Source organism: Diadema antillarum, unplaced genomic scaffold, assembly GCF_040938485.1.
Source record: "Diadema antillarum isolate AM-2024a unplaced genomic scaffold, OU_Dant_1.0 scf00000134, whole genome shotgun sequence".
NCBI lineage: Eukaryota > Metazoa > Echinodermata > Echinoidea > Diadematoida > Diadematidae > Diadema > Diadema antillarum.
The window spans coordinates 98474-124511 of NW_027271023.1; the positions used below are offsets into that span (position 1 = coordinate 98474).

A 26038-nucleotide genomic window follows, 5' to 3' on the forward strand; every position below is an offset into this window, starting at 1 on the left:
TTTGTTACATCTGATCATATTCCTGAAAACGACTTTAAAGCATTTTGATTGCTGTGCGGGGAAATAATCGTACAAGCATCACATGAATCCATTTACTTCTGTGGAAGAACACTTCACAGGAAATTTGCAAGCTATCAAATTACTTCTATAAGTTTGAGAAAATGACTTTGTGGAATGTACAATATTCCTGAGAAAATAATAATTTGTTGCACGCATGAAAGTGATCCATTTCTTTGGTTTCTTTGCACAGTATATTTCTCACGGGAATAAAAAAGAATGGACTGTGTATTCAGCACTATTGAGCCAAAAATGAATTCTACAGTCAATTGAAAGGGGAAGAAGGAACTGAATATACAAATACTTGAATAGTGGAATATATGCTATAGCCATACAGAAAACAGAAATACAGAAATACAGACTCCCTTTAGGTGAGAGGACATATGGGGAGGGGCTGGTGATTAAAAAGTATCAAACATGGGAATCTGAAGTGGGATCAGTAGTCAGAGAAACAAACTCAGCACACCATGTCAATACATCAAATGTATTGAGTTCCTTCTCAAACAATCTGTAGGGATATTCACTACAACTCATAAAATGGACCTCAATTTCACCCTTTTGATATTATGGGGTCAACAGACATGTATCAGACAAAGTAAAAAAAAAGTGACAGAAAAAGTGACAGACAATTTTCCCCCTAGCTCAACAGCTCATTTGTCTACAAATTTTCATTATCAAAAAACCTTGACATATTTTTACTTTTTCTCAAGGAAGAACAAACACTTTTCTATAAAGCCACAGAATAATGGAGATTGGAATGTGCAATGACTTCTCTTTAGAATAAGATTTGTGACAATTTTCAGAGGGTTTTTAAAGCTAGCATCATCAGGCACATCTGAAAGTCATAGGACATTAGAGTGCCAGACAGACAAGATCATCAATCACAGAAAATGTTAACTGTGATACATGGTGGCTCACTGAATACTGTTCCCACTTCAGGCTTTGGATAAACACAAGCACACCAATCCAAGAGTATAATATATATAAACAGTGGATCCAAGTACCATAAACACACTGTTATTGCCATTAAATGCTGGTCTAAATTGCTACGCTGGGGCAGAGACTGAGATGCGTGTAAGATTGGTTTTTACGGTTTGCTGCCAGTGAGAATGTCATATACATAGGCATTTACCAAATGACTGAAGGAAACTTTTATTAGCAGCTGCTTCACTCCAAAAATTGTTAGATACTTTTGCTGGGCATCCTTTATGATACCTATATATTGATGCCAACCAGCAGCACTAGTCTTTCTGCTCCATTGCTCGCATGAATCATGTACAATCTTACAAGATTTAATCAGGCTAGGCATTGAAACTGTGTCAGCTTTACAAGATCTGTGCTTGCATTTCTGATCTCTCTTGTAGCCTCTTTTCTAAACTATATAATGTAGGACACTGCCAAATTTACTTTGCCTTGCGTAATATATGATACTGTTCACCAATATTTCGAGCAAAGTTTAAAACAAGATATGGATCTCAGAAGTACTTACGGATCTCAAATCAGCAACTTTCCGGGCGTGGGCTGAGAATTTGGATGTCTCCACCTGCGAATCAGAGGCACCTTCGCCAATCCTTGCGTACATGGAGGCAGGTCGATATGGCCGTGGTCCCACCTGAGGTTTGGGTCTGATAGGGGGCGGGGCTTTCTTTGCATTATTGTCAGTTGGGAGGGGGAGGACAGGGTCATGTTTAGGGTTTTGCACTGGGACCTTTGGCTGCACATCGGCGTCAACCGTCACGGACTTGGAGGTATTGTTATTGCTTTCGTCATGGGATGAGTTGTTGGGTGAGGATGGGGAAACGGGAGAGTCTGGTTTGGGCGGGGCGGTGGGTGTAGCATCATCCCGGATTGGTGATGCTTCGGGAGTTTCAGGTGGGGTGGGTAATGTTGGTGAAAGACCATTGGTGACAAGTTCAATACTTTCCTGCCTTCTGGCTTCTGGCGGGGGAGCAGTGGTTTCAGTTCTTGAGTCAGTCTTTGAGGTGCTCAGGCTCATTGACATGCTACCACTGACGCTGTCATCTTTCGAAGAAGATGATGATGAGTTGAGGGAGGAGTTTGAGTCACTGCGTTGCCGCTGGGCCTCTCGTTGAGCAGAGAGGACATACGAGGCTTTTGGGTTGTTCTTCTTCTTAAGAATGTCAGCAAAGACATTCCGTCTGCCACTCGCAGATGCTTGGGCAGATACTTGTGGCTTAGTGGGAGTGTCTTCTGGGATTGCTTCCACCATCTGATCAACTTTTGGGGAGTCTTCTTTCAGCGGGGCATCGGCCTCATCACCGCCCAACTTCCCTGAATCCTCGGCAGATTTTTCAGGCGCCACAGCTGGTGGTGCCGGTGCTTGCTCCACAGGGGTGCTGATTGCTTGTGGGGGGGTCATCTGGCCATAGACAGGCATAGGCTGCATGCCCATTGGGGTATAGACCATCTGGGGTGGGGACATGAGGACGCCTCCACCCGGTTGCTGCATCATCATGTACGGTGCCTGGGATGGCATCAGGACTTGCTGCTGCTGCTGCTGTTGCAACAACAGCTGCTGCTGCAGCATGATCTGCTGTTGCATCTGCTGCTGCTGCATCTGCTGCATCTGGTAGGACATGCCCGGGTTTGCCGCCATGTGCGCCGCTGAGGGATTCGCCATCAGCTGTTGCTGCAACATGGCCATCTGTTGCTGGAGTTGCTTGTATTGTTCGGTAAGTTGCTGCATGCTGGGTTGCCCGGGCTCTACCTTCACAGTCTCACTGGCAGTCTCCTGCTCCTTGTCAACCGAGACATCTTCCTTCTCCTGTTTCTGTCCTTCCTCTTTCTCTCCATCTCCAACCTTTCTCTCGGCATCATCTGGCTTTTCTTCCACTTGCTGTTCTTTTTCTGTGACAACCTGCTCTTCATCTTTGCTATCTTTGCTCATCTCAACATCTTTATCATCAACTTCTTCCGCCACTTGCTCTCTTGTCTGCTCCGCCCCATCTTCTGCCAGTTCTTCCACCTTCTCCTCCGTCTCTTCTGCAGTATCCTGGACGACGTCCTCTGCTTTGCTCTCGGACGCTGCATCGTCCAGCGACTGTCTACTCACGGGAGCAGCAAGGGCTGTCAGGGATTTCTCCTCCAGGACGCTGTCTGACTCCTCTCCCTGAGGGGTGGGGGAGTAACTCGTCGTCTCATTGCTATCGTCATCCAGGCTCAGTTTCATCATGCGTGTTAGAGCGGCTCGCTTGTCTAAAATATCTGAGGTTTCTGCAATAAAGCAAGAATCGAACAGGGCTGAGGGTTAGGGCTATATGCTTCACTCGGCACTTAATGCTTTGAGCTACATTATCTCATCATGTTTGATCACGATGATTGAGTTAGGGAAAAAATATCAGAAGTACATCTTCTATTCAGACAGAAACTACTCTGCAAGAACAAAAGGCACATTGATTCCGTGAAAAAGTAACTGCATGCTACATAGAAAAATAGGAAAAGACAGTTTTTAAGAAAAGCAAAATAATGCTGCATACTACATTCCCATACACAGAATGTTGAAAAAGAAGCCTCAAATACAACTGAAATTTGCGCGCCAAGTCTTATTACATTAAAACTCAAAATTCCTAGGATTAAACTTTTAGCATTGACGACTGTGTGACTTGAACTAGACAGCACATGAAAGAAATTCAACTCATCGAAATCATAAAAATGACATTGAATCAGAAAAAAAAAATGCACTATAAAGTTGCAAATTTGAACATTTAAAAAAAAGTGAATGGATGTTATGCACGAAATTAGAAGAACCCGAACTTCCCACACATAGATGAAAGAGCTTCAGTATAGCTATTCTAATGATAATGTGATGTCATACATAGAATGGATGGGAGCAAGAAATGATATGGGATAAATACACTACATAGTTTGCAGTAAAGCAAAGATTTGATAGGTCATGCAGCTTTGGAAAGTTAGAAGCATCTACAATTATAGGCCTATGAATACTGCAAACCACAAGCTCTATTTGAGATAAAGCAGAAGTATAAAAGTTTGCTGGGAAAAGGCACTTGTTTACACCTCTAAATGAATCTGAATACTATGTTTCCTTTATGACAGCAGTTAGCATGCACATAAATTTGTTGGGTCACTGATACGTACAATGTATTTGTAGCTTTTAAAAAGAGCATGCTTTACGAAAATATTAGACATTTTGTCTTTACAATATTAGCACATCAATACCCTCATCCCGTAGATGGATACGTGTAGATAAATTGCATACACAACACACATCTCATACCACTGCATGCTACACTATTCATGCTCATATTTTTTACTTCATCATTTGAAATGAAAGCATTGGGATTCATGCAAGATGTTTGCCTCTCTACGATGTGACTGACTGTCTTGTACGGAAAAAAAGTGTGAAGTGGCCTAGATGTGTCTTTTTGGGGGGGATCGGGACGGCACAGCGGTGAAAGTGAATTTTGTGGAGTGAAAAGTAAAGTGACAATGATGAGAGTGGGCTGACCTTTGACCTTTTCAGGAAGGACAGGAGAGACAGAGGTGGGTGATGTCACACTATCCACTACCACCACCGGTTCTGGTTCCCCGCCCTGTAATCCTGATGGCACTCTCTTTGCCGTTGCTCCCTCAACGGCTTCTTGTGGAGGCTGGCCAGATGCAGCCAGCGGTTGAACGTCGGTCGAGTCGTGCGTGGAGCTGAGATGATCGGAGCTGCGGGCGTTCGGCCCTGATGAAGCATCTCCGAAAGAATCGTCGAGGAAGACATCATCATTGCTCGTGGAAGCATCAAAGCTCTCCTCCAGTCGCACCGAACGATGCAAACCTCGGAGTCGTCTCCTGAGCACATCTTCAAGGTTCTCGCTCGATGGGTTTGTGTCGCTCGGTACAGACCCTGACTTGGTGGATGCTTCTCTCGCAACGGAGGAAGTCTTCTGCATGGGAATTATTGATCCCGAAGAATTTTGGGCTGCCATGTTTCCATCAACTGGTGGCAAAGTGTCTTGTTCTCCTTGTAATCGAGTAGGGGGAGCAACAATCTCGGCTCTGACTTGAATTTGGTTGGATTTCTTTGGTACAGGACGCACTGCATCTATTTTTGCATCCGCACTCTTTTGCTTCCTCATTCTGGCTGCAGGGACTGGGGGTACAGCACTCCTCCCAGCAGCTTGTGAGTCCTTGAGGGTCTCTGAAGAAGGGAGCTTATTCTTTGACGCATCACTTTTGACGTCCTGAAGGTGTCCCTTTCCATCCATGTCTGAAGAGGACTTCTTCTTTCTCCTGGGTGGCACTGCTGGCCTGGTGTCCTTACCCACACCTCCATGACCTTTGCCTGGTTGCTGTGTGGGAGCAATGGATCCTGCTGTTGCAAGCTTCAACTCTGATTCGGATGCGCTTCGAGGTGCGAGGTGCTTGGGCGGTGCCTGTTTCAAACGGCTCTCGGTAGTCGATGAACTCCTCTCCTTTCTGAAGGATGGAGGGAGGGGAGGGGGCCGACTGGGTCTCAGCTTCATCGCAGGAGCTGTGGAAACCTTGTTGGCCGAAGCATTCTTGCTCTGCTGACTGAGCGCTTGCAGGAATGCCGACTGCAGGGCACTCAGGGCCGCATTGTCCTGAATCGGCGGGGGCCTCTTCGGTGCCTTTCTCTTCCGGTACAATCCAGGCTGCTGATCGGCAGACAGCTGTTTGGTGAGCTTCGCAACTTTGCCACCCGAGCCTCCCACGCCTAGCTCGGGCTCGGATGAAATGCGCGCCATCCTCGGTCGTGGCACGGGGGGTTTGCCAGCGTTTGAATCTTGTGGCACGTCCCCAGAATAGACATGATGTCCTCCGGGTTGACAGTTTGCATCACTAACCATGTCCAACCCACCACCATCATTTTGCTGCTTTCCCTCCGCCGAAATCTGTGAAAAGTTCCTCGGTTTTGCAACGGGCCTCAGAGGCTCTACGACAGCAGCTACTATGGACACATTTGTGCCGGTCAGCGAATCTGGTTTGTTAGTGTCTGCGATGTCGTGTTCACTACTGGGCATGGTGTTAGTAGGTGCAGTTAGTTGCTGAGTCTGACACAGTACTGGAGGGTTGGCACATTTTAAGGGCAAGGCAGGGAGAGTGCGGTGTGCGGGAGATTGGCAAGGCAGAGAGTGGGACAGAGATAAAACACAGAACATCAATAGCTTGCATCATGCTCAGAGAGTGAAGATAGTGACAGTCAGAGAAAAGCGTGTAAAGGAGAGAGAAAGTCGACAGCTGTGCAATACATATTGAAAGGAAAGTGATCAAGAATAAATCTAGTGTCCTTCAGTGCGGCTGGACTAGGATGACGGAAGATTGCAATCAGCAGGCAGTGTCTGAGTCTGCATAATCCTGGGTCATCAAATTTTCTTTGGTCAAGCATTTGTAGGATTTTGGCATGCTCATGTACCCAGTAACTGTTTCAGCTCAACCTTACACTATCTCTTAATTGCCATGTCTCTTGGGAACTACAATCCTCTCCACATGTCTTGATTCATCAATGTTGCAAAAACAAATTTTTCAACCATTTGTTTATAACATTTTGATTTGCAGTTATTTTTGTTTTTAATGGAAAAAGCTTGAATCAGGATTCTAATTTATATATGAATATAGGTCTATTTCATCTTTGTATCTTACTTCATTCTTGTTATATTACATCTGAAGAGAGTGCGATGAGAGAAAAAAAAATTGTGCATCTTTATGGAAAGCTATCAGCAGTCAATTTTGCCTAGTGTTGCAATTTAAATTCCTGAAATGATAAGTTCAATGATGAGTACAAATTTTATATGATATGAAATGCACTTATGCATGTGTTAACATATGATTACTTTCAATTTCCAGATGTAAAAATCTATCAAGGTAATGCTGTCCAAAGAATCTTAACAATCTCAATAATGCATGCATGTATTTCTTTGAGGGATGCGTTTTCAAGAAAATGTAGCTGTAGGCGTGAAATAATTACAATAATTTTAATTTTCTCATTGACGTGTATAGCACTCTCTCAATTCAATCGTCTCCCTGTGAAATATATCTGACCATACAATCTGAGACAATATGGAAGCAAGTCAATATGCAAGTCAATCGATTGCAGTCACTTGATATGCTTGTGTTAATACCTCCCTAGAAATAGTGGTCGTGAAGTATCTGACATTTAAGAGTTTTATCTGATCTCGCAGGGCACTTTATGACACATGCACTGATGGTATAGAGAGATAAAGTGTGCTAATTTGTGCATTCTAATAGCAAAATGTACATTGTGTTCCCAAACATGCATTGACAGGGTTAGATAAGGTACTGTATATCAACTGTGCGGGCAATATAAAAAATAAAATGAAATAAAATGAAGAAAACACAAATGAAAATAACATCGAATAATGAACATTGAATAAAAGTGAATAACAAGCAAGTTTGTAGATGAAGTTCTATTCAGAAAAACTGCAGTTTCAAATTATTTGCAGAGATACTGCATGATGGGTATTTTTTTTTAAAGAAACATGTCATTCTTGGGGGAAATCAATGAAATTAGACAAGCAGAAAAGTAAAGAACATGTGTTAATTATTTGTGCTTTATATTGTTCAGCAATTACCACATCACACAGATGGCTAAAGACATCTTGCTAGAAAGAAACGGCATGTCAGTTAGTGCATTGGTTTTATTTTCAAAGCCAAATGGGTCAAATCAAACAGAACTTGCAAACAATAAATAGCTAAGATCGACAACAAAGCACTGTTAGAAAGATTAAAACATCAAGCTTCTCTAAAAATGAACACATATTACACACAAATGGCACACTTTTGTTAGCTGCACAATGCAAACAAATCTATGTCACTTCACAGTGGACATGGCACCATCATTAGTATTAGTCACAACTGTCAAAAGTTAACACAAGCAATGGCATATACCCCCCAAAAAGCAAAATCTTGAGCACTTATCAAAACATAGATAAACCAAATTGAACAAAAATGCACCACAACCTCCCCCTCCCCCCACAAAAAAATGAACAGGCTACAATGCAATAGGTTGAGTGTTGTGGGCAGCCATTTTGTTTCCGCAAATTCAAGTTACAACTTACCTTCCACGTCCTCCTCTGTCGGGCGTTCTGATTGGACGACCACTGTATCCTCGGCTTCTACCACTTCCTGGTCGTCTCCGACCTCCTTCTCCTCCTCCCCAACCTCCTCCTCTGCACTCTCCCCGACGGTCAGCGTCGCGTCCACTTTGATCTTCTCTCCAGACTCTGGGTCCTCGGCGGCGGGGACTTGTGATTGGTCGTTGCCGCCCACGCTGACCTCCGACACGCTGATTGCTTCCTCTCCGCCCAGGTCCTCTGTCAGGGCTGCGGCAAGAAACGTTTGAGATGAACACACAAGTGAGTATTGACATAATTATGCTCTGCACCATTCACTTCTCAGGAGACGGCAGAGACACCCACTAAAATTAATGCACATTATTCCTCTCTCACTATGTCACTGTGCAGTTCTCTATTTGAGATTTCGTGGTGCCAGTGGCAACTCATTCAGACATTGTTAAAGAAGCAATGTATTGGAAAGATATTTTTATTCACTTTGAAAGACCGTGTGTTCTCTTGACTGTTAACAAGCTGTTTTTGCTCTCCAAAGTATCCAATGAGAAATCTTCCCATATTCAAGCAATTCCTGATCAAAACCAAAAGAAAAATCATGCATATCCTAGGTTGCAACATCTAACAATCACTAATCTGGGAACTTAGACTATTCTCTAAGAAATTTGAGTCCAGATATTGTTGTATTACTGAGGGTGCCTCACAGATAGGAAGACAATTGATTCATGTGGCATTGCATCATGACTCGTCACTCTCAAAGGAAGATATGTCTTTATGATGGTAATTGCTTTTCACCATCCCTTCTTAGAAAACAAGCAGCACATTAATAGTACAGGCAGTCAGGGCTTTGGAAAGGGCTCTCGAAAGGGCTATGGAAAGGGCTTTCGAAAGGGCTATCAAAAGCCGACTATGATGAGCACTACAGGTATTTGCTAAAAAATATTTCTTTGCATGCTCAAGTATAAAAAAGTAGAAAATCAGTGTTGGATATCACTTTGGCACTGCTGCAAAATATTCTCAAACATGTTCACCCATCTAGGCAAATCAACTTGTTACTACAGAATTGATTCATATGCAAATACAAATGACAAGAGACCTGACCCAACAGAAAAAAAAAAAAATGGAACAGCAGTGGAAATGTACATGGTTATCATACTGTGACCATCTTGAAAAAGAGTATGTCAACTAGCATGTTATTCCATAGGAATCAAGAAATAGCCCATGTACTTATGTGACAGAGATGTGCTTCTGTAGAACCCCTGGAATCATTTATTTCTTACTTTTGAAATACTATTAATTTCACCTTTTTCTTTTTCAAAGGATCAGTTTTCTCTACAGCCCTGCTCACAAGTCAGCTAGGGCATTGAATTCTTGCATTTCTTTCCGGAGGCCATTTTGATTTTTTTTTTTCATTTAGGAAAATGGGCAAGGAGGCAACAGCCCTTGCTGCCCCTGATGCATAATGTCTTTCATCCTTGGAGACCATTTCTTAAATACAAACGTACAAATAAAGTAATATTTGCTGTCATTTGTGAGGAAAAAGCAACCAAAAAGGGTAATGTTGCAGTCACACAGCCTGGACGGTTGTTTTGATTAACCCAGTGGGCGCTGTCTTTGATGACGCGCAGCATCATTTAAAGATTTTCATCTTTCCCATCATTTGTGCAACCTCCCTTAGATTTTCACTGATCTGGTGCATTCATGCATCATCACTATCGACTCAGCTATCAACATCCAATTTGGGGACTGATTTTTCCACTAGAATATGACGTGAGATGAAAGAAGCATCCCTACAATGTGTACATTAAATCTGACGATATCAGGCAGGTCATATATTTTAACAAACAATCTATCAATGAGTCTTTATACAAGACCAACTCTATAAAGCAACAAGCAAACAAACAAATAGATACACAAAATTCTGAACTTCACACTGCAATGAGAGTAGGAGTACTGTTATCAAAACGACAACACTAACTGCATCTTCATCTACTGTATAAGAAAACTTTCTTGACACAAATACAATGAGAATATGGCACACACAAAAAAAAAACAACCAAATGATAGCTAAAGCCAAATCATGGAGGCATCACACTGTTATGAATCAGGAGAAATGAGGTGTATGTTAGCGGAGTTGCAATCTGTAAGTACACAGTATGATGACAAGGGGCAAGGAAACTCGAAGCGTATGCAGCATGTTAGACTGAAGGTACAGCATAAATCACGACATGAACACTGCAAGAACACTTGTGTATGCAACAATTAAAAATATATATTATTTTTTTTCACACGTGAAATTACTAGATACTCATATGAGAGGAAAAAATGCATTCAACATTCACATTGTATTATTCTGAGTACAATCTACAGTGAAGTGAATAAAGACATACAAAACTTGGCAGACAGACTGTGGACACAGACTAATTAATTAAAACGACACAAGAGCAGAATTACTCTGCTACACACAATGGTTATTAAAGGCTCTCTATCTACACGATGGTTGATTGTAAAGAGGCTCGTATTTGTTAAACATCATATAAACTGTGGATTAGAGATGGAAAAGTATGGGCCTGGGAGTCGTGGGTTCTGGTCTGTGTGGGGGAAAAAAAAAGATAATGTAGAACCCCAAATTTCTGTATGCATGAAACTTTCGAAAATTTTGCGAGAAGCCAAGATTGGTGAAAGTAAAATGCACAAGAAATGCATTGAATGCCATTCACTAATTTGCAAAAGTTTCATGTTGCGAATGTTTCTTATTTTACAGTAGCTTGTGTTGGGTGCTTATATCATTTATGCAGTGCATTCACACTTCCAAGTATTGTTGAAAGTGTCATATACATATGTATATACGTCATCATTGGTTTATTGTCATAGTGTGTCAGCATATCACTTTAAATTGTGTACTGCACACACACTGTCAAAAAAACCAAAAAAAACAACAAAAACACACAGGTGCTATGTCAGGCAAGGCTTCAAGCCACTAACTCCTCATCAGGAACTAAAGGGTTTCATGTATAGAAAGATCAAGAAACTTACAACTTTCATCTAGATCTGTATATCTGGTAGCTACTTGCATTTACACACAGTTAGTTGCACTAATGGCAACAATGATGATGTAACTATTCCATAAAGAAACTACTCTATGCTGATTAATTATTACAAAAATGTTGCCACAGGCACACACACAAACACAAACACACACGATATGAATTGTAATTTGACTGTTGCAAATGGATGTTTAAATGGGGGTCCTGATTTTGACTGATGCATATGAAGAGCATTCCAATCCATTCATTTGGTATAAAGTAATAAAGACTGTAATTTGGACTCTGCTGCACCCAAACTGTCACAGAGACACATCTGGCATATTACAGATATACTGTAAAAGTGGAAATTTTTGCTGTGTTGCAATTTTTGCACATTTCGCGCAACCAGAAACTAGCATGAAAATAAAAGCACGCAGATATTTTTGCTTGCCATATGTTCCAGTACACACTCGTTGATGTCTTGACTCTGTGGAATAAAAAACACGCGAAACCCTTCTAACCCGGCCAAGCGTGAAAAGTTAGTCGCGCGAAAATATCCACTTTTACAGTATCATTATCTTTATCATTTCATAAGGGACTTGATGAAATATGGGCAACAGGTGAAGAAATGCTGACAAGGAATACCAGGATGTGAAATCGAATACACCCAGATGGCATGAGATGTACAGATGTAAATGTTTCTCTGAAATTTTGTGATGGTATACTATTATCAATCATCAGTAACTTTGGCATCAAGGTGCAGTAGGCACAAAAGATCAAGATCTGTTACGTAATTAAAAGCACCCTTTCTGCAAGGGTCACATGTTTACCATGTGCAAGGTATCCCGGCACCCTCTGGTGATCAACTGGGAGGTTGTTAATACACTACACTTATCAGTTACTGTAAGTAGACTAGACAGTCATTTGTCATCTAAGACAGCCATTCTTTCAAGTCCCCCCCCCCCCCCATTAACATTACAAAAAAAAACAAAAAAACAGCAAGACTTTACTAATACTTGACCATCACTTGTGAGACTGCTTGCTTGCTTTAATATTGTTCTTGTTCTGCTGTTTACCTTGCCTGCCAATGTTTTGATTTGCTTTTTTTCCTTTCTACATGGCACTGTGCAATCAATGCCATTCAAGGCAACTATGAGTTGCACAACTAACTTATCATTTCTTAGAACTTTGCGTCAAGTTGTTTCAACCGATATAACCACCATCATGACATTTATGTTTTAAAAACAAATTTACAATCGTAAGAAAAACCTGGGCCAACATCCTTTTATACATTTTGAATGAAAATTTGAGTTTGAATTAAACATTCATGGTTATTCCAAACAATTCTTTTCTGTTTGTTTGTGGAGGTAGAGTCTTCATCACATGGAAGAAACAGTAAATGATTTGGTGATGGGAACAAACATGACGTGAGAAAGTTTTCACACAAACGGAGGTGGAATATGTGGCAAACAGCATGCTATACTCCAAACGTGTGTAGGAAACGATCTAGACTACAGACTATGGATGTGATTACAACTGTATATCTGCACAAAAACAGCATTGACACTAGTGTACGCACAAGCTATCCTAAGATCCAGAAGAATAAATATACATTGTATGTGGCAGAAATGGCACACAACTTTGTTTTTCTTCTCCTGAAATAAAGAATACTCAATTTGCAAAAAATAAATAAAAAAATAAAAAATAAATGCATGAGATAAATCACTAAAGACCAACAAAAGTCTATTTTGTTCCTTTTCTAATAATCAATGTTGTTAATTTTAAAGTCTTGAAAATACACTATTGCCCTTTAAATACAGGAGCAGTTTTTTTTTTTTTTTTTTTTTTTTTTTTTTTTTTTTTTTTTTTTTTTGGTGTGTTTTACAAATTCATAGAGCAGAAGTAGGCGGGTATTTAGCATTACACAGCTAGAATCCTATTGAATGAGTTTTGCACACACAAAGAGGTTATTGTTGGAGAGCCATGTACTGAATGCATCGGACACTGCTGTTACGATGTAGGTGTCTCTAAGAAGCTTTACAGAGGCAAAGTCCACTATTGTGCGAATATTTGACCACCCGTTTGCTTGCTTTTTTTCTTTTTGTTGACACATCATAAAGAAAGCACTGTCTGCTATTCCTGACACCCAATGTGACAAGGGGGAAAAAATGGCACCCTTGCCCTTTTAGTTATTTGCATGACTGCTAATATCCACTCAACTGCAACACACAAGAAACTCCCCCTTGCTTGAAATGTGGTTTTCACTTTATATCAGCTCTACAACTATAACCATTCCAAAATGTAGCGTAAAAAAATTGTGGACCTTGGCCATGATCTAATGAACAGACAGCAATCAAAGAAAAAAGAATGGCCGATACACTGTAACAACAAAAGTCAAAGCAAGTGCAACATCAACCACAGGTGAAGTGTGGCATGCAGAATCTATGATTTGTGGGTGCAAGTTCACAGCAAACGTGGTGGGGCCCTATGCTTTTTACAATGGTCTATCTATACCCTGGAGTGAATGAAAGTTATGGAGTGATGGAGTCTAACTCATCTCATCATTACTGAGAGATGGTGCCTGCATGTAAATTATGCAGTATCTTTATATCATGCATCTTGCAAGCGGAAAACATGGCACATGTACAATTCATCCATGGTGTGCATTGTAGGCCTATCTGTCTCCAGAATCTATCAAAGCATCTTTCTACTCAATCGTTTTTGTGTACAGAAGAAATGACCCTCAACAATCTTTTCTTCACATTTGTACAAGATTGGCAATATGTGACTTTCAGCTTTTTTTTATCTTTGCTGCCAAGCAAATTAAATTGAAACAATACATTGAGAGTCTTCAAGCCAAGGTATGAGATAAGCCTTCTTTATTTAGATCAGGGTGCATTGCAGAAGACAGAAATATCAAAAAGGGGTGATGGGTGATCTGGAAAGGGGAGGGGGCATGGTAGACACAGCAGGAGCACTCTGACACCGGGTGACTTACATTCTGTCCCTACAGCTATGGCCTCCTCAAAGGCGGCCTCCATGCTCTGAATGAGGCTGGATGTGGCCGAGGCGTTCAGGCTGGGCTCAGGGTCTGCTAGAAGTTATGGGTGTGGCCGGGGCAGGTGGGGCGGAATGGGGGTACAGGTGGTGGTAGTGGTGGTGGTGGTGGTTGTGGTCAATGGGATGTGATGGGATGAGAATGGGGACGGGTACCACAGACACCAAATACAGCACAGGACGGGACGGTCACAGGGATGTTGGTTGTGGTGATGGTGGTAGTGGTATTGATGAGTTGATGAGGAATGGATGTAGATTGTTGTTGTTGTTGTTGTTTGAGTAAATTTTGGGGTTTTATTCCAGAAAGCGTGTGATGAAAATGAGATGAGATGAATCATGTTTGGCACACCAATGACATGGAAGGATTCGGTAGTGATACCAGTTACAAAGGTGATGATGGTGATAGGGGTTACGGTAATAGTAGTTTCCATCCGCATGATTTCATCACATAGAATCAATATCAATTTGCATTGTCAATTTAAGAGGGGGAAATGGATTGTCAACCGAATGCAGTGATAATAATTGTTGCCAGTGTGAATATTGCAAAAATAGGCAGTAGATACATGTAAATTGCAAATATTATTTTTGAGGTAGTAGAGGCATATTTGTTTATTGAAACAGTTGATTGTAGCATGAGGGATCGTTTCAAAATTGGCCACGGCCAATATCAAATATTGACAAAATTGAGTCACAGTGTGTGCGTTCATGTTTGTAAGTTGGGAGGAGGGTTTGTATTGATGGGAAATTATAATTTGCAGAAGAATTTTGAGATTAATATTTTCAACATTCATACATTATGGAGAAGTTAGGATTATACGCATGGCATTGCAGTGTTAGGTATGCCGTTTGACGTCAAGATAGTATGACATGGAGACGTACATTGCCGAGTGGAGCGAAACAATACCACACAAACAAGTGAAGAAATTGGCAAACAAAATGGAGGTAAAGAGGGCAGAGAAAGAAATATATTCCAGTTAAAAAACAAAAGAATGTCAAGGACCATTGAATGAATTGCATTAACCTGTATAAGAACTGCAGCAAGCTAGGCCATGCAGCACACATTATCATTGACAAGTTTTAATAAGACAAGGATATTAGAAACTGTATATATAATGTTTATCTATTCTTTACGAATATCACAGTCTACGCTGTAGTTTCAAGGCAAACAATCTTCCGTCTCCATCTATAGTTAGAACTTCACAAATTACCAGGTAAAACATAAACATATTTAAATACTAATATATATTCAAGCTCAGCTGAACAAAAATTTCTTGATAAGACTTCAATCTACCTCCACAACATTGGCAAGAAAAACAATCAATCAAATTGTAGTAAAAAATTGATTCATTTCAGTCTGATGCTTATTGAAAGAGGAAAAAAACAACAACTTTTCTCCAAGGAGTTATTCATCTATTCAATTGACATGTGAAGCTTACACATTAAAACGCATTAGACATAAAACTGTTTTTAGTTAGTATAGCAAGGTTAAAAAAACGAGGATGTCATATTCGATGAGATGATCAGCTGGTTAAACGATGATGAACATTAATTGTGGGGTTGTTATGCAAAATCCAAATGAATAAAAGAAAGCTGCATGACTTTGAGAGACAAGAGGGTGCAAGATCCATTGCAGAGCTAGCTAGAAAGCATTGTTAAACACATGAAACTGCAGGATTCTGCATGCAGATAATATTACTATCCCCATCATCATATATCAAGCTGTAAATGATGGTGCAAGAGGCAATATTTGCTGGGAATGCAATACGGCTGACTATTTCACATGACAGAATTGTGGACTTCTCGCCGCCTTGGGATAAGAAGAGAAGATGGAATGTTGGTGATGAAAAAGGAAAGGACTGAAAAAAGACCATAACCCTCTGCATAATGCCATATGATTGCACTAGCCCCTGCACTAAGGACTAGACTTTGCCTTTGGCAATTCTGTGAAAAGTGGCACTAAAATTCAATCGACTTTGGGCTTGCAAAGTGTGACCTTTGACCAAAAGACAGATGCTGTAAAGTTTCTCTCTCTCCCGACACAAAGACTTTATATGAAACTGGAACCTTAACGATAGAATCATATGATTGATTGATGTAGGGAGAAATATGAATGGTATTTAACGTTTCCAAAAGTTCATTATCCTCAATTACTTGCAGTCATCCTCATCACATATGATTTGGTATATTTAATAACCTACATCGAGTGCTTCATGGTCTAATAAGCACACTACTCTGTTATTACCTAAGAACAATCGGCAAACAGGTTTCAGTATACTGTGATCTAATTGGTTTTCAACAGCTGGGCTTTTCGCTTTTATGGCAGCTGTTCCCTTCTACCAAGGTAAACAGTAAACATCACCCTGGGAGAGGGGTGCGGGAGAGGGGTGTGTGTGTTGTCAGGTGCCATCTCTCATAGCAACCAGGCATGCAGAGGGTGGGGAGAGAAATACTGGGGAGGAGGAGGAAGTGGATAAAATACACGTAGGCTTGGATGACAGGGATGAGGAGAGGAGGATAATGAAGGGCGGAGCTGTGAGGATACACCCATCTCACCTGAGGAGCATTCACTGATGGTGTCGGGCCCCTCCCCACCCCCACGGGCCAGCAGGAGGATACCCTCCTCAATCAACTTGCCCACGTCCTCTTGCGGCTCGCCCGGTGAGGGGGGCTCATTTGGGGGCGGAGGGGGCACGAACACCGGCGGCGGGGTGAGGGGTACCGGGACCGCACCCTGGGCTGGGCCACCATCCGTGGCATCATGTTTCGGGGGGTCGGGGGCCACGGATGAAGGGTCTGAGGGTAGGTTGCTGTCATCAAGTACTGATGAAGAGTATAGACATGCACATGCACAGTGTCCAAATTCATTAGCTCTACATCCCAAGTAACATTCAGATGGGTGTGACATAACAACATGGATCAAAACAAGATCTGAATAAACAAAAATTGCACCTCGACACTTACACAATAAAGACAATCTAGACACTTTCGATGTTATTCAAGTTGAAATATGGTATAACTGTTTAAATCTGGAACCTATTTATCTCTGTTAAAAGCCCTTTGACTATGCAGCAAGCTACCTTGTAAGGGTATAAAGGGAAGTTTAAAACTAACTGCGGATCAAATCAACTTTGACATTGAGTGTTTAAGAGGATCTGGACTTGGCTACAAAAACACAATGTCATGTTGTTGCTGTTGTTTTCTACCATCTTGCCAAACTTTGTCCTGGTATATGAATTGTGGACTTTTATTATGGCAAACTACTGTAATGCCATTCACTGTTCTTTAGTCTGATGAAATGGCAAGAGATTATATTCCACTTTTGTGAACACTAAAATGTGGTTAAATTCATAATTTGAAGCTGTCCAATGTAAATGCGATGTCTGCTGTCTTATTTCAAGGTGACAGCAACCAGCAAAACAGACATCTATGTGTCTGTCATGGTGGAATACTAATATCTAAAGAAACTAGATACATTTACCTGTGTGCAACAGTTACAAGTTTACATCACGTACATTTTCCCTGTATACACAATTTGTCTTTAATGGAAGTGCACACAAATCATATTCAAGTGTTTGGATAAATGCAGTTTTGTGCAGACTGAAATTAATACATGCACCACATGTGCTATACTTGGACAAACACACCAAGCTACTAAGCTTACACCAGTAATCAATATCTATCCCCAATATTGTCTAGAGGACGCTATGTGAACTTTGTGCAGCACATATGGACTATATAAATGTGTGAGCTAACCTGCATGTTGCCCGATGGAAAAGAAAAAGTAGATGACCCTCAGTGAGGAAGCTATAAGACACACTACAGTTTATTACAAAGGTGCTATTTACTATTCCTGAATGTGAACCAGCAATTTAGACCACCACCAAGGCAAATGAAAGACCATCCACTCAAAAAAAAAAAAAAGGAATAATAATAAAAAATAACCAAATATCAGCCACAAGAAGATCTTCTTTTTTTCTTCACTTAATAATATCTTTTCTTTCTTCACTATGACTGGGCCAACTAATATTGTTGAAAGAAAAGAGCGAGAAAATCAAACAGTTTCGTATTCTGGAGCTTGTTCTTTGTGTCTGACACAAGAATGATTTTTTTAAGTGGATGATCTCCAGTATATGTTCTATTCTGAAAGAAGCCCCCCGTGGGTGCATTCCCTAACCACATCCTATGCAATGTGTGGACTTGTTGGGACCATGCTAGGTACATGTATGTAACTGTGCCAAACTCAAGGCAAAGTACCTGCAAAGCATAAAGTGGCCTGATTCCAAGGCTGTTGGCTGTTGTTTCCCCCCTCACATCCATATTTATTCCAGAGTACACTTGCAGGAATATCAATTTTGAGTATGTAGTGTGCATGCATGAACGCTAATACTCCAAGGTAGACTCTGAATTTATAATGCCTCAAGAGTTGCAATTTCAGTAACACCATAATTTGCTGCAATCAATGTCTGCATTATTCTCCTGACTCATACATGTACTACGTGTGCCGGCACTTGTACGTTGTAAGACATTTATACCCCCATTCCACAAAGATGTTTTTTTTCTCACTGGTCACTTGTCGGAAGCAAAGTTTGTTGCTTCAGGCCACCCATCGAAATGTATCGGATGGCTGTCTGATAAATCCAACTTGTGCTGGCCGTCATCGGGTCAGTGTCAGATATCCCAGGCATTATCCAATGAGGCAAGATCGTCTGACACTGACCCAATAGTTGACCAGTACACATTGGATTCATCAGACTACGAGCTGATACACTTAGGTGGGTGGCCGGCAGCAACTGACTTTGCTTCCGACGAGTGACTGATGAAAAAAAAAAATGGAGGAATAAGTGAATAGTTTTTGCAACATTCACATCGGCACAGATTCTTGTCATATTTCTTCTTGTGGAAGTTTCTTGTCCACTCTTTCTCTTTACATCTATCATCTGATAACTGTAACACAGAGGCAAAGTTTGAAGCACATAATTATATTCTATGTCTTTGTTTTTTCAGTTTTTGTATTTTCCAGTGGTTTTCAAAACTTGCACTCGGGCTTTTTGGAAGTGTGTCTTGACAAGATAAATATGCATGAGAGGGAATAGTCTCGACTCTCAAAAAAAGATTCACCAATAGTTTTGGGCAGGGTATGGGTGGAATGGAGTAGCAGCAGGGAAGGTTAACAGCCAACAGCCTGGAATTGAGACTATATAGGCATTAAGCAGCAAAAGGACATGCAATAGCAATGCATAGCAAAAATATCCAAAAGCCGAAAAATCAAAAGGCTCTTACCAACTCTTCTGAACAGTTCTAATTACTTCACACAATGTACTGGGTCAACATTTTCAAGGTTATTCATACTGGATGTACGCACTATCTGAGTGAAAATACATTGATTTGTTACACTATCTACATCTGATATATTCAGCGATAAATAGACATGTTAAATTGCATACACTCCATTCATAATAGATGCTTGATAATCATCCGCTATGCCCAATAAATATCAAGCAAGGTTTCCAGCAAGCGTGATTTGTATACCTGCATCCAGTTCGGCGAAGTTCACGTCCACCTCCTGTGGCTGGATCTCAGTGGCGTCCCCACCATCCTTCCTCCGCTCAAGCGTCGATGATGGGGTCTCCGCCGGCGACGGAGTAACGGAAGACGCCGATTCTGATCCAGATTCCATCACCTCCGCATTCCCAAAGGTTATCCGCCTCTCCTGGTCAGACATGGCCGGGGAGGCGTCGCCGTTACCATTGACGGTGACATCCGGTGCCGCCGCTAAGGGAAGGGGCACGGCTGGGGGCAGAGGAGCACCGCCCGCTGGTGGCGGTGCGGGCGCTCGCCTCTTCTTGGATACGGCATGCGACGCCCGTTCGAGAGTTGTCTTTGGCGACTGGCCCCCTTGGGACGAGGTTTCCTTTTTGGCGGCAGACGGTGGTGGGGGCGCCGGTCGCCGCTTCTTTAGGGTGTTCTCACCTGGGACGCTGTCATTGCTCTCGACCGATGCTTGCTTCACTGCAGGTGCATGGGCGGTGACTGCTTGGGCAGATTCCACCACCATATCCTTCTGTGGTGCTGCTGCTGCAGGTTTGGTTGCCACCTCAGCTGTTGGCTCAAGGGTAACTTCACCCTGTCAGGGGATCAAATAATGACACCATCCATATTCCAGTTTGTCTTTCCATTTTGCACAAGACCAGAAAAAGGTCATTTGTACTAAACAGTCATGTTGGTTTTTAAACTCACTGAGATACACATCTGTGATGCATTAATTATTCATGTAACCCCTACATCCACTTGCCCGTGAGAACAAAGTACTGAATGAGTAGCTTTATGTTACAAACAACTATCATAAAAATATAATGTATATAATGCAATGGTTTTGGGGGTGGTATCTTCTCTTTTTTTTGCAATTTAGGTAAGTTCTCTGATATGATCTATGAAAATATTAAGACAACCAAAAAGATTTCCTCCTGTGACAACAATGCAATCTATCTAAATCTCCAACGTGAGAAATTGCTAATTTTGCTTTTCTTCAAAATACTCAATTCTCATTCTGTTGCCATAATTTTTAGGCATGGATTTAATGACAAATTGTCTTATGAGTCCTAATTTATGAAACATGTGGAGTGCACATACACACTAGTTATAAATGTCTCTTCCTCGTTCTCTAAACGCATTACATTATCATCCACTCTAGCAGAATTCATTTGCATAAGAACTCAAGATATTTTTTTCTTTTCCTCTTCCAGAAAAAGAGTTGCTTTCACACATCAAAACACACTAGCCTCAGACCAAAGAGGTTCAAGAGAATGGAGTCACAACCATCTTATTTCCTTTACTAGATGTTTGATGCCGCTGCTCAAAAATATTTGAAGCATGTGCCAAACAGGATCTGCCACGCAGATAGTAAGACAATTGACTCGTGTCTCATTGCATAATCATCAGCCACTTTCTAAGGAAGATATTTCTTTGTGATGGTAATTACTTTTCGCTATCCCTTCTTATAAGAGATAGGTGGTACAGACACGAGGATGTGCGAATTGAAATTTCGCAAAAAATGCTGAAATAAAGATGAAAATTACTTGACTGGGCATACCCGGGCACTAATCTGATAAATCTACCAATAAAGAATTATACTTAAAGTTTATTCCATGTTAGTTTTATATGTCGGAATTCAGTGGAAAAGTGATAAAACCTGCTTTACCAGGATGGTACAGTTTTAAACATTTTCACATGATACAGCTCTGATTTACACTTTCGCACAAATTTCTGCACGGGATTGACTTTTGTTTTACATGCTTTATCATTAAGTGAAATTTCATTTCATCTAATAAATAAATAAGCAAAATATGGCCAATATTATGTTAACGTTCAAAATGAATCTTCAGATTGCTCAGCAAGATGGCGGCTTCGAACATCAATCATCAAAGGCACAAATGCACCTGCGAAATTCTTTTGTACATCAATAGAAATCTGACAACTGTTTGAATAATTACAGCCAGTTGGAACTCCAACTCTTAAACCTCCTTGCTCAGACAGTTACACAAAGAAATCTTACAGGGAAATCTAACATGCAAATAAACCGCACAGTCTGCAACCTTTGCTACTAACAGTCCTATCTTCAGATTTATATCTCAGTTTGGGGGGATTTATCGCAAGAAATCTTGCAAACCACTAGTATTGTGCCACATGCAGTGAGTCATCAAATTGTCAGGGTGACTCTAATGCCCTCTAATGATCTCGCATTACACGCTCTTCTGAAGCCAGTTGCATAAAAGGTTTGAAATACACAGTAACTCAAATTGTAATAATCACGGTCACTTTATCAGCAGCAAAGAGAGAACTTATTATCTGTGAGTTTTCAAGCTATGGCAACAACAATCATTGTGACTTTTTTCAACTCAATTTCAACTTATTTACCATTGGTTTGGAAATACAAAAATCAAAAAGATACACAAAGATACCTCTTCATACTAAAACAAAGTCAATAAAACAATAAAAGAACAAAACTTGCAAGTACAATATCTTAACAAAAAAATGAGACCATGTTCCTCTTTTCTCTGCCTTATTATAAAGGGATGGTAAGGGAATTGGTTGAGGTGAGGATCTTTTTTTTTTCAAGATCGTTGGTCCCACCTTTTATTATGATTGCTTTGATTTGGATATGTCAGCCATTTCAAAGCCAATTTTCATCTAATAAACTTTGAATTCCTCTTGCAGAATTGTATGCTCCTTCACAAGAGGCTTCTAATCATCTCCAAAATCATCATTAAAAAATGTTGGAAACCTGAAACCACATCTCAACTAAAACTATACCATCCCTTTAAAGTGAGATTCATCAACACATGGACTTCACAGGCATTTGGAAAGGCTCAGAAAGGATGCTTTCATCAATGAAATGCTTGTTTCCTCATTAATGTTAAATGTCAGTCCTTGAAGTTGAAGGGAAATCTTGTAAAAACTGAAACTGGGCACATTGTAGATGGTTTTCAGACTTACAAAAGAACTTGTTGGTAATCAGGTTACTGAAACTTTTTTCTCAGCTGTGTTTTGGAGGTCAAATTGCTCATATTGCGATCACACAACACGAAATGAGCCAAACTTGACTAGAAACACTTTCAAATCAAAACTAAGTTGACACGACTAAGGAAGAAAATTGTAAGAAATCTAATTCAAGTTTCCTCTCAGACTTTCATGGGGAAAAAAAACCTACATTGATGAATTAGCATGAAATATGTTTCTAAACACACTAAAAATGAGTGTTTTCACAAGTATGAAACCCCTAGAAGTCCCTCCCATTTTGCATAATTACCTTTTTCTTGCTCTTCCTGCCAAACATGCTCTTCTTTTTCTTCTCTATGGGAGCAGGTTCTGGCTCTTGTGGAGGTGGAGGAGCTGTCATGGTAACAAGGGACACAAATAAAAAAATGGTAAAGATGACAACATAAAAAAAAATACATGGTTCAATACTGTATACGCCGAACATTTCGCAAGGTTTTTATTTTGGAGTCAAAAGGGGCCTGAGCGTTCGATCCTAGCAGAATCTTCGTCAGAGGCAAAATGACAAACAGGTAGGGAAAGCAACGTTTTTATTTTCGCAAATTTTGTGAGTCAGGTGCTATTTGTGAAATTAAAGACACGCGGAAATATTGACTCTGATCATGCTATGAATGTGAGGTACATGTATACATTTTTCCGTTTGGTACAGGACTCCATGATCGCGAATTAAACCACTCGCGAAATCATCGGGAAGTTCAGATTTGTGAAAATTTAGACTCGCTAAATATATGGCGTATACAGTATTTGTTCATGAAGAATTCTACTTGAAATAATGGTACAGGACTCCACGATCGTGAATTAAACCACTCGCGAAATCATCGGGAAGTTCCGATTTGTGAAAATTTAGACTCGCTAAATATATGGCGTATACAGTATTTGTTCATGCAAAATTCTACTTGAAATAATAAGCTTAATAAGATGCTAAACTGAATTCAGTTTGTTCCTGCACCTGATCTGACAAACATATATCCACTGAGGTATCATAAAGTTTTAGCTGAGATAAACTAAAATCATATGAGGGAAAAGGTAATATTAATAGCCAATGTCTGTGACAGTGCGGGTGTAGACACAAGTCTCCAGGCTGTGTCGGGATAAAAACAGCAACCTGCTGAAGTATAAACAATCATGGTCTTATTAACCCACTGAAGACTAGCTTAATTGTGTTCTGAAGAATTCATCAATACAAACTCATCAATAAAAACCTCTTCCAAAAGAGAAGAGGGCAAAACATAAATGGTTATACTGACAAGACTGATCTTATTAGTCATTTAGATTGTCTTCATAGCAGTAACTCTCTTTTTCCAGTTAACATATATTTGAATTTCATATAAATGTGTGTCTCCATGCTTTTGGCAGAAGGGAAAATTTGCTTCATGTTTAGTTAACTGATATCATAACCATTGATTTTTTTGACAATTTAGGGATGATTAATTCGTAAAGTTGAACAGGTTCATTGTTTTATCATTGACACAACCTCCCCCCCCCCCAAAAAAAGGGACTTCATGACATGATTATATCACAGCAAATTGGGAGTCATAAGGAGACAACATTATTAGCTTGGGTGATCATGACAAATATTACCATGTTTTGAACAAAAATTATTAACTTCAAATTTCCATATCTTTTTCTGCTTGGCCTAATTAATGTTATTCACATGAAACCTTGACTGTCCCATTTCTGTCTCCTCATTCAACTTTACGAAAGCCAGCATAAACACAGACTGAAATCTTCCTTTAAACATGATATGCTGTATATATACACCCACCAGGATTCTTATACCCTGCAGTTTATTGTAGGAAAGTTGAGACAACCACTTGTAAAAGTGACATCAACAGAACAAAACAGCAACAACAAAAAAAGCAAGAGGAAATTGGAAACCCCCTGGGCGTTGGTGGGAGTAGATCTGTTCAAAGTGTAAGGTACACTAGAGCATCGTAAATATTTGATCGGTGACTAATCTTTCTCACTATCAGCGCAAGAGCTTTCACCTGCCGGTCTAAACTATTAACCCGTTGAGGACCGAATGATTTTGCTACAACACGCACATCCCATAGACACCTGCCTGAGTATTCTCGGGACTCATCTTCAATGGGTTAATACAAAGCCAGAGAGCAGGGAGGAGACAGTACTGAGTCAGCATTGCTTATATTCATCAAGTCCTATGGTAATTTAGCAGGAAGAAATGGAGAGTTTGATCCCAAAAATAGGATAAGTACCAATTTCAAACATTTTAATCTAAAGTCCATCATCAGATAGAGCAAAATAAAACCTTTCCAATGATACCTATTTAACAAGAAACATTCTTGAAGTTATGACTAAAAAAAATCCCAAACTTTGTTGTTCTCTCTCTTTTTCTTTAGCAGGTTTATTTGCAAATACCTCAAATTAACAAGAATGGAGTTACCCCATTTTGCAATCAAACTAATTTAAAATCATTTCAATGCAAATATATTTTTGATGACAGATCCTGAATCTCCCACAGAGGTATAGCATCAGTTTGTCATTGAACAAAATGTTCATAACACAACTCACTGCAGAAATTACTCTGGAAAATAAATGCTGACATCATGTATGATGAATAGCATTTCTATATCTTGCACAAATACAATCGGGGCTAATGTCATTTTTTTCCACGAAAAATAGCATAGCACATAAAAAGAGCAGGAAGTACAGAATGCCAACGATGATTATTCCCCAGATTGGGTTGAAATGATTAAATACCACCATTTGAATACACCAACTCAAAAGGACTAGACAAATTCAAGCATCACTGATTGTCATGCAAAAAGAGATGGCGACTCTACTCTCCTAAATTGCAAAGCTGACACGGATACAACCCCGTCTGTGGAAAACCAACGCCTTTTTACATTTTGGTTCTCAATGCACTGACTCCCCTCTACCCCCTCCCCCCTCCCATCATTATGCAAGCTTACAAAAGCATTTGATCCAAGTGTAATGAACCTACATATCAAATCTTAATACTTGCCTGTAAACTTGTCTAAGGATAGGGATTGTTTGTCCTTTTATCTTGCCTTCATCCGCTTCAAGACTTTCAAGTCCCATCAGCAGTGTAAACTATAAGCCTGCCCAGCAAACTCTAGCCAGGGCTGGGACTAAGGAACGAGGCCATGCGTGAAGTGCAATTTTCAGCATTATTGAGGGGAGTTAGCATATTAGAAAATCTGCCCATGGGCAGCGAATCATATGATTCCTCCTGAACTTGACAAAGGGAAGGATCATCAGTTAAAGAATGACCACATTCCAGAGATA

At 40.4% G+C, this 26038-nt stretch overlaps 1 protein-coding gene across 1 annotated transcript in view; it reads right to left on the reverse strand.

Annotated features, from left to right (window-relative positions):
• The window catches only part of LOC139720813 (uncharacterized), an 89483-nt gene that overhangs the window by 7442 nt on the left and 56003 nt on the right, over positions 1–26038 (reverse strand). Inside the window, exons 7-14 of the mRNA XM_071632149.1 lie at positions 23022–23104; positions 19745–20339; positions 16769–17164; positions 16491–16496; positions 14157–14249; positions 8124–8387; positions 4478–6109; positions 1547–3318 (exon numbers count right to left, since the gene is read on the reverse strand). Coding sequence (XP_071488250.1) covers positions 1547–3318; positions 4478–6109; positions 8124–8387; positions 14157–14249; positions 16491–16496; positions 16769–17164; positions 19745–20339; positions 23022–23104 — 4841 coding nt within the window. The remainder of the gene's footprint in view (positions 1–1546; positions 3319–4477; positions 6110–8123; positions 8388–14156; positions 14250–16490; positions 16497–16768; positions 17165–19744; positions 20340–23021; positions 23105–26038) is intronic.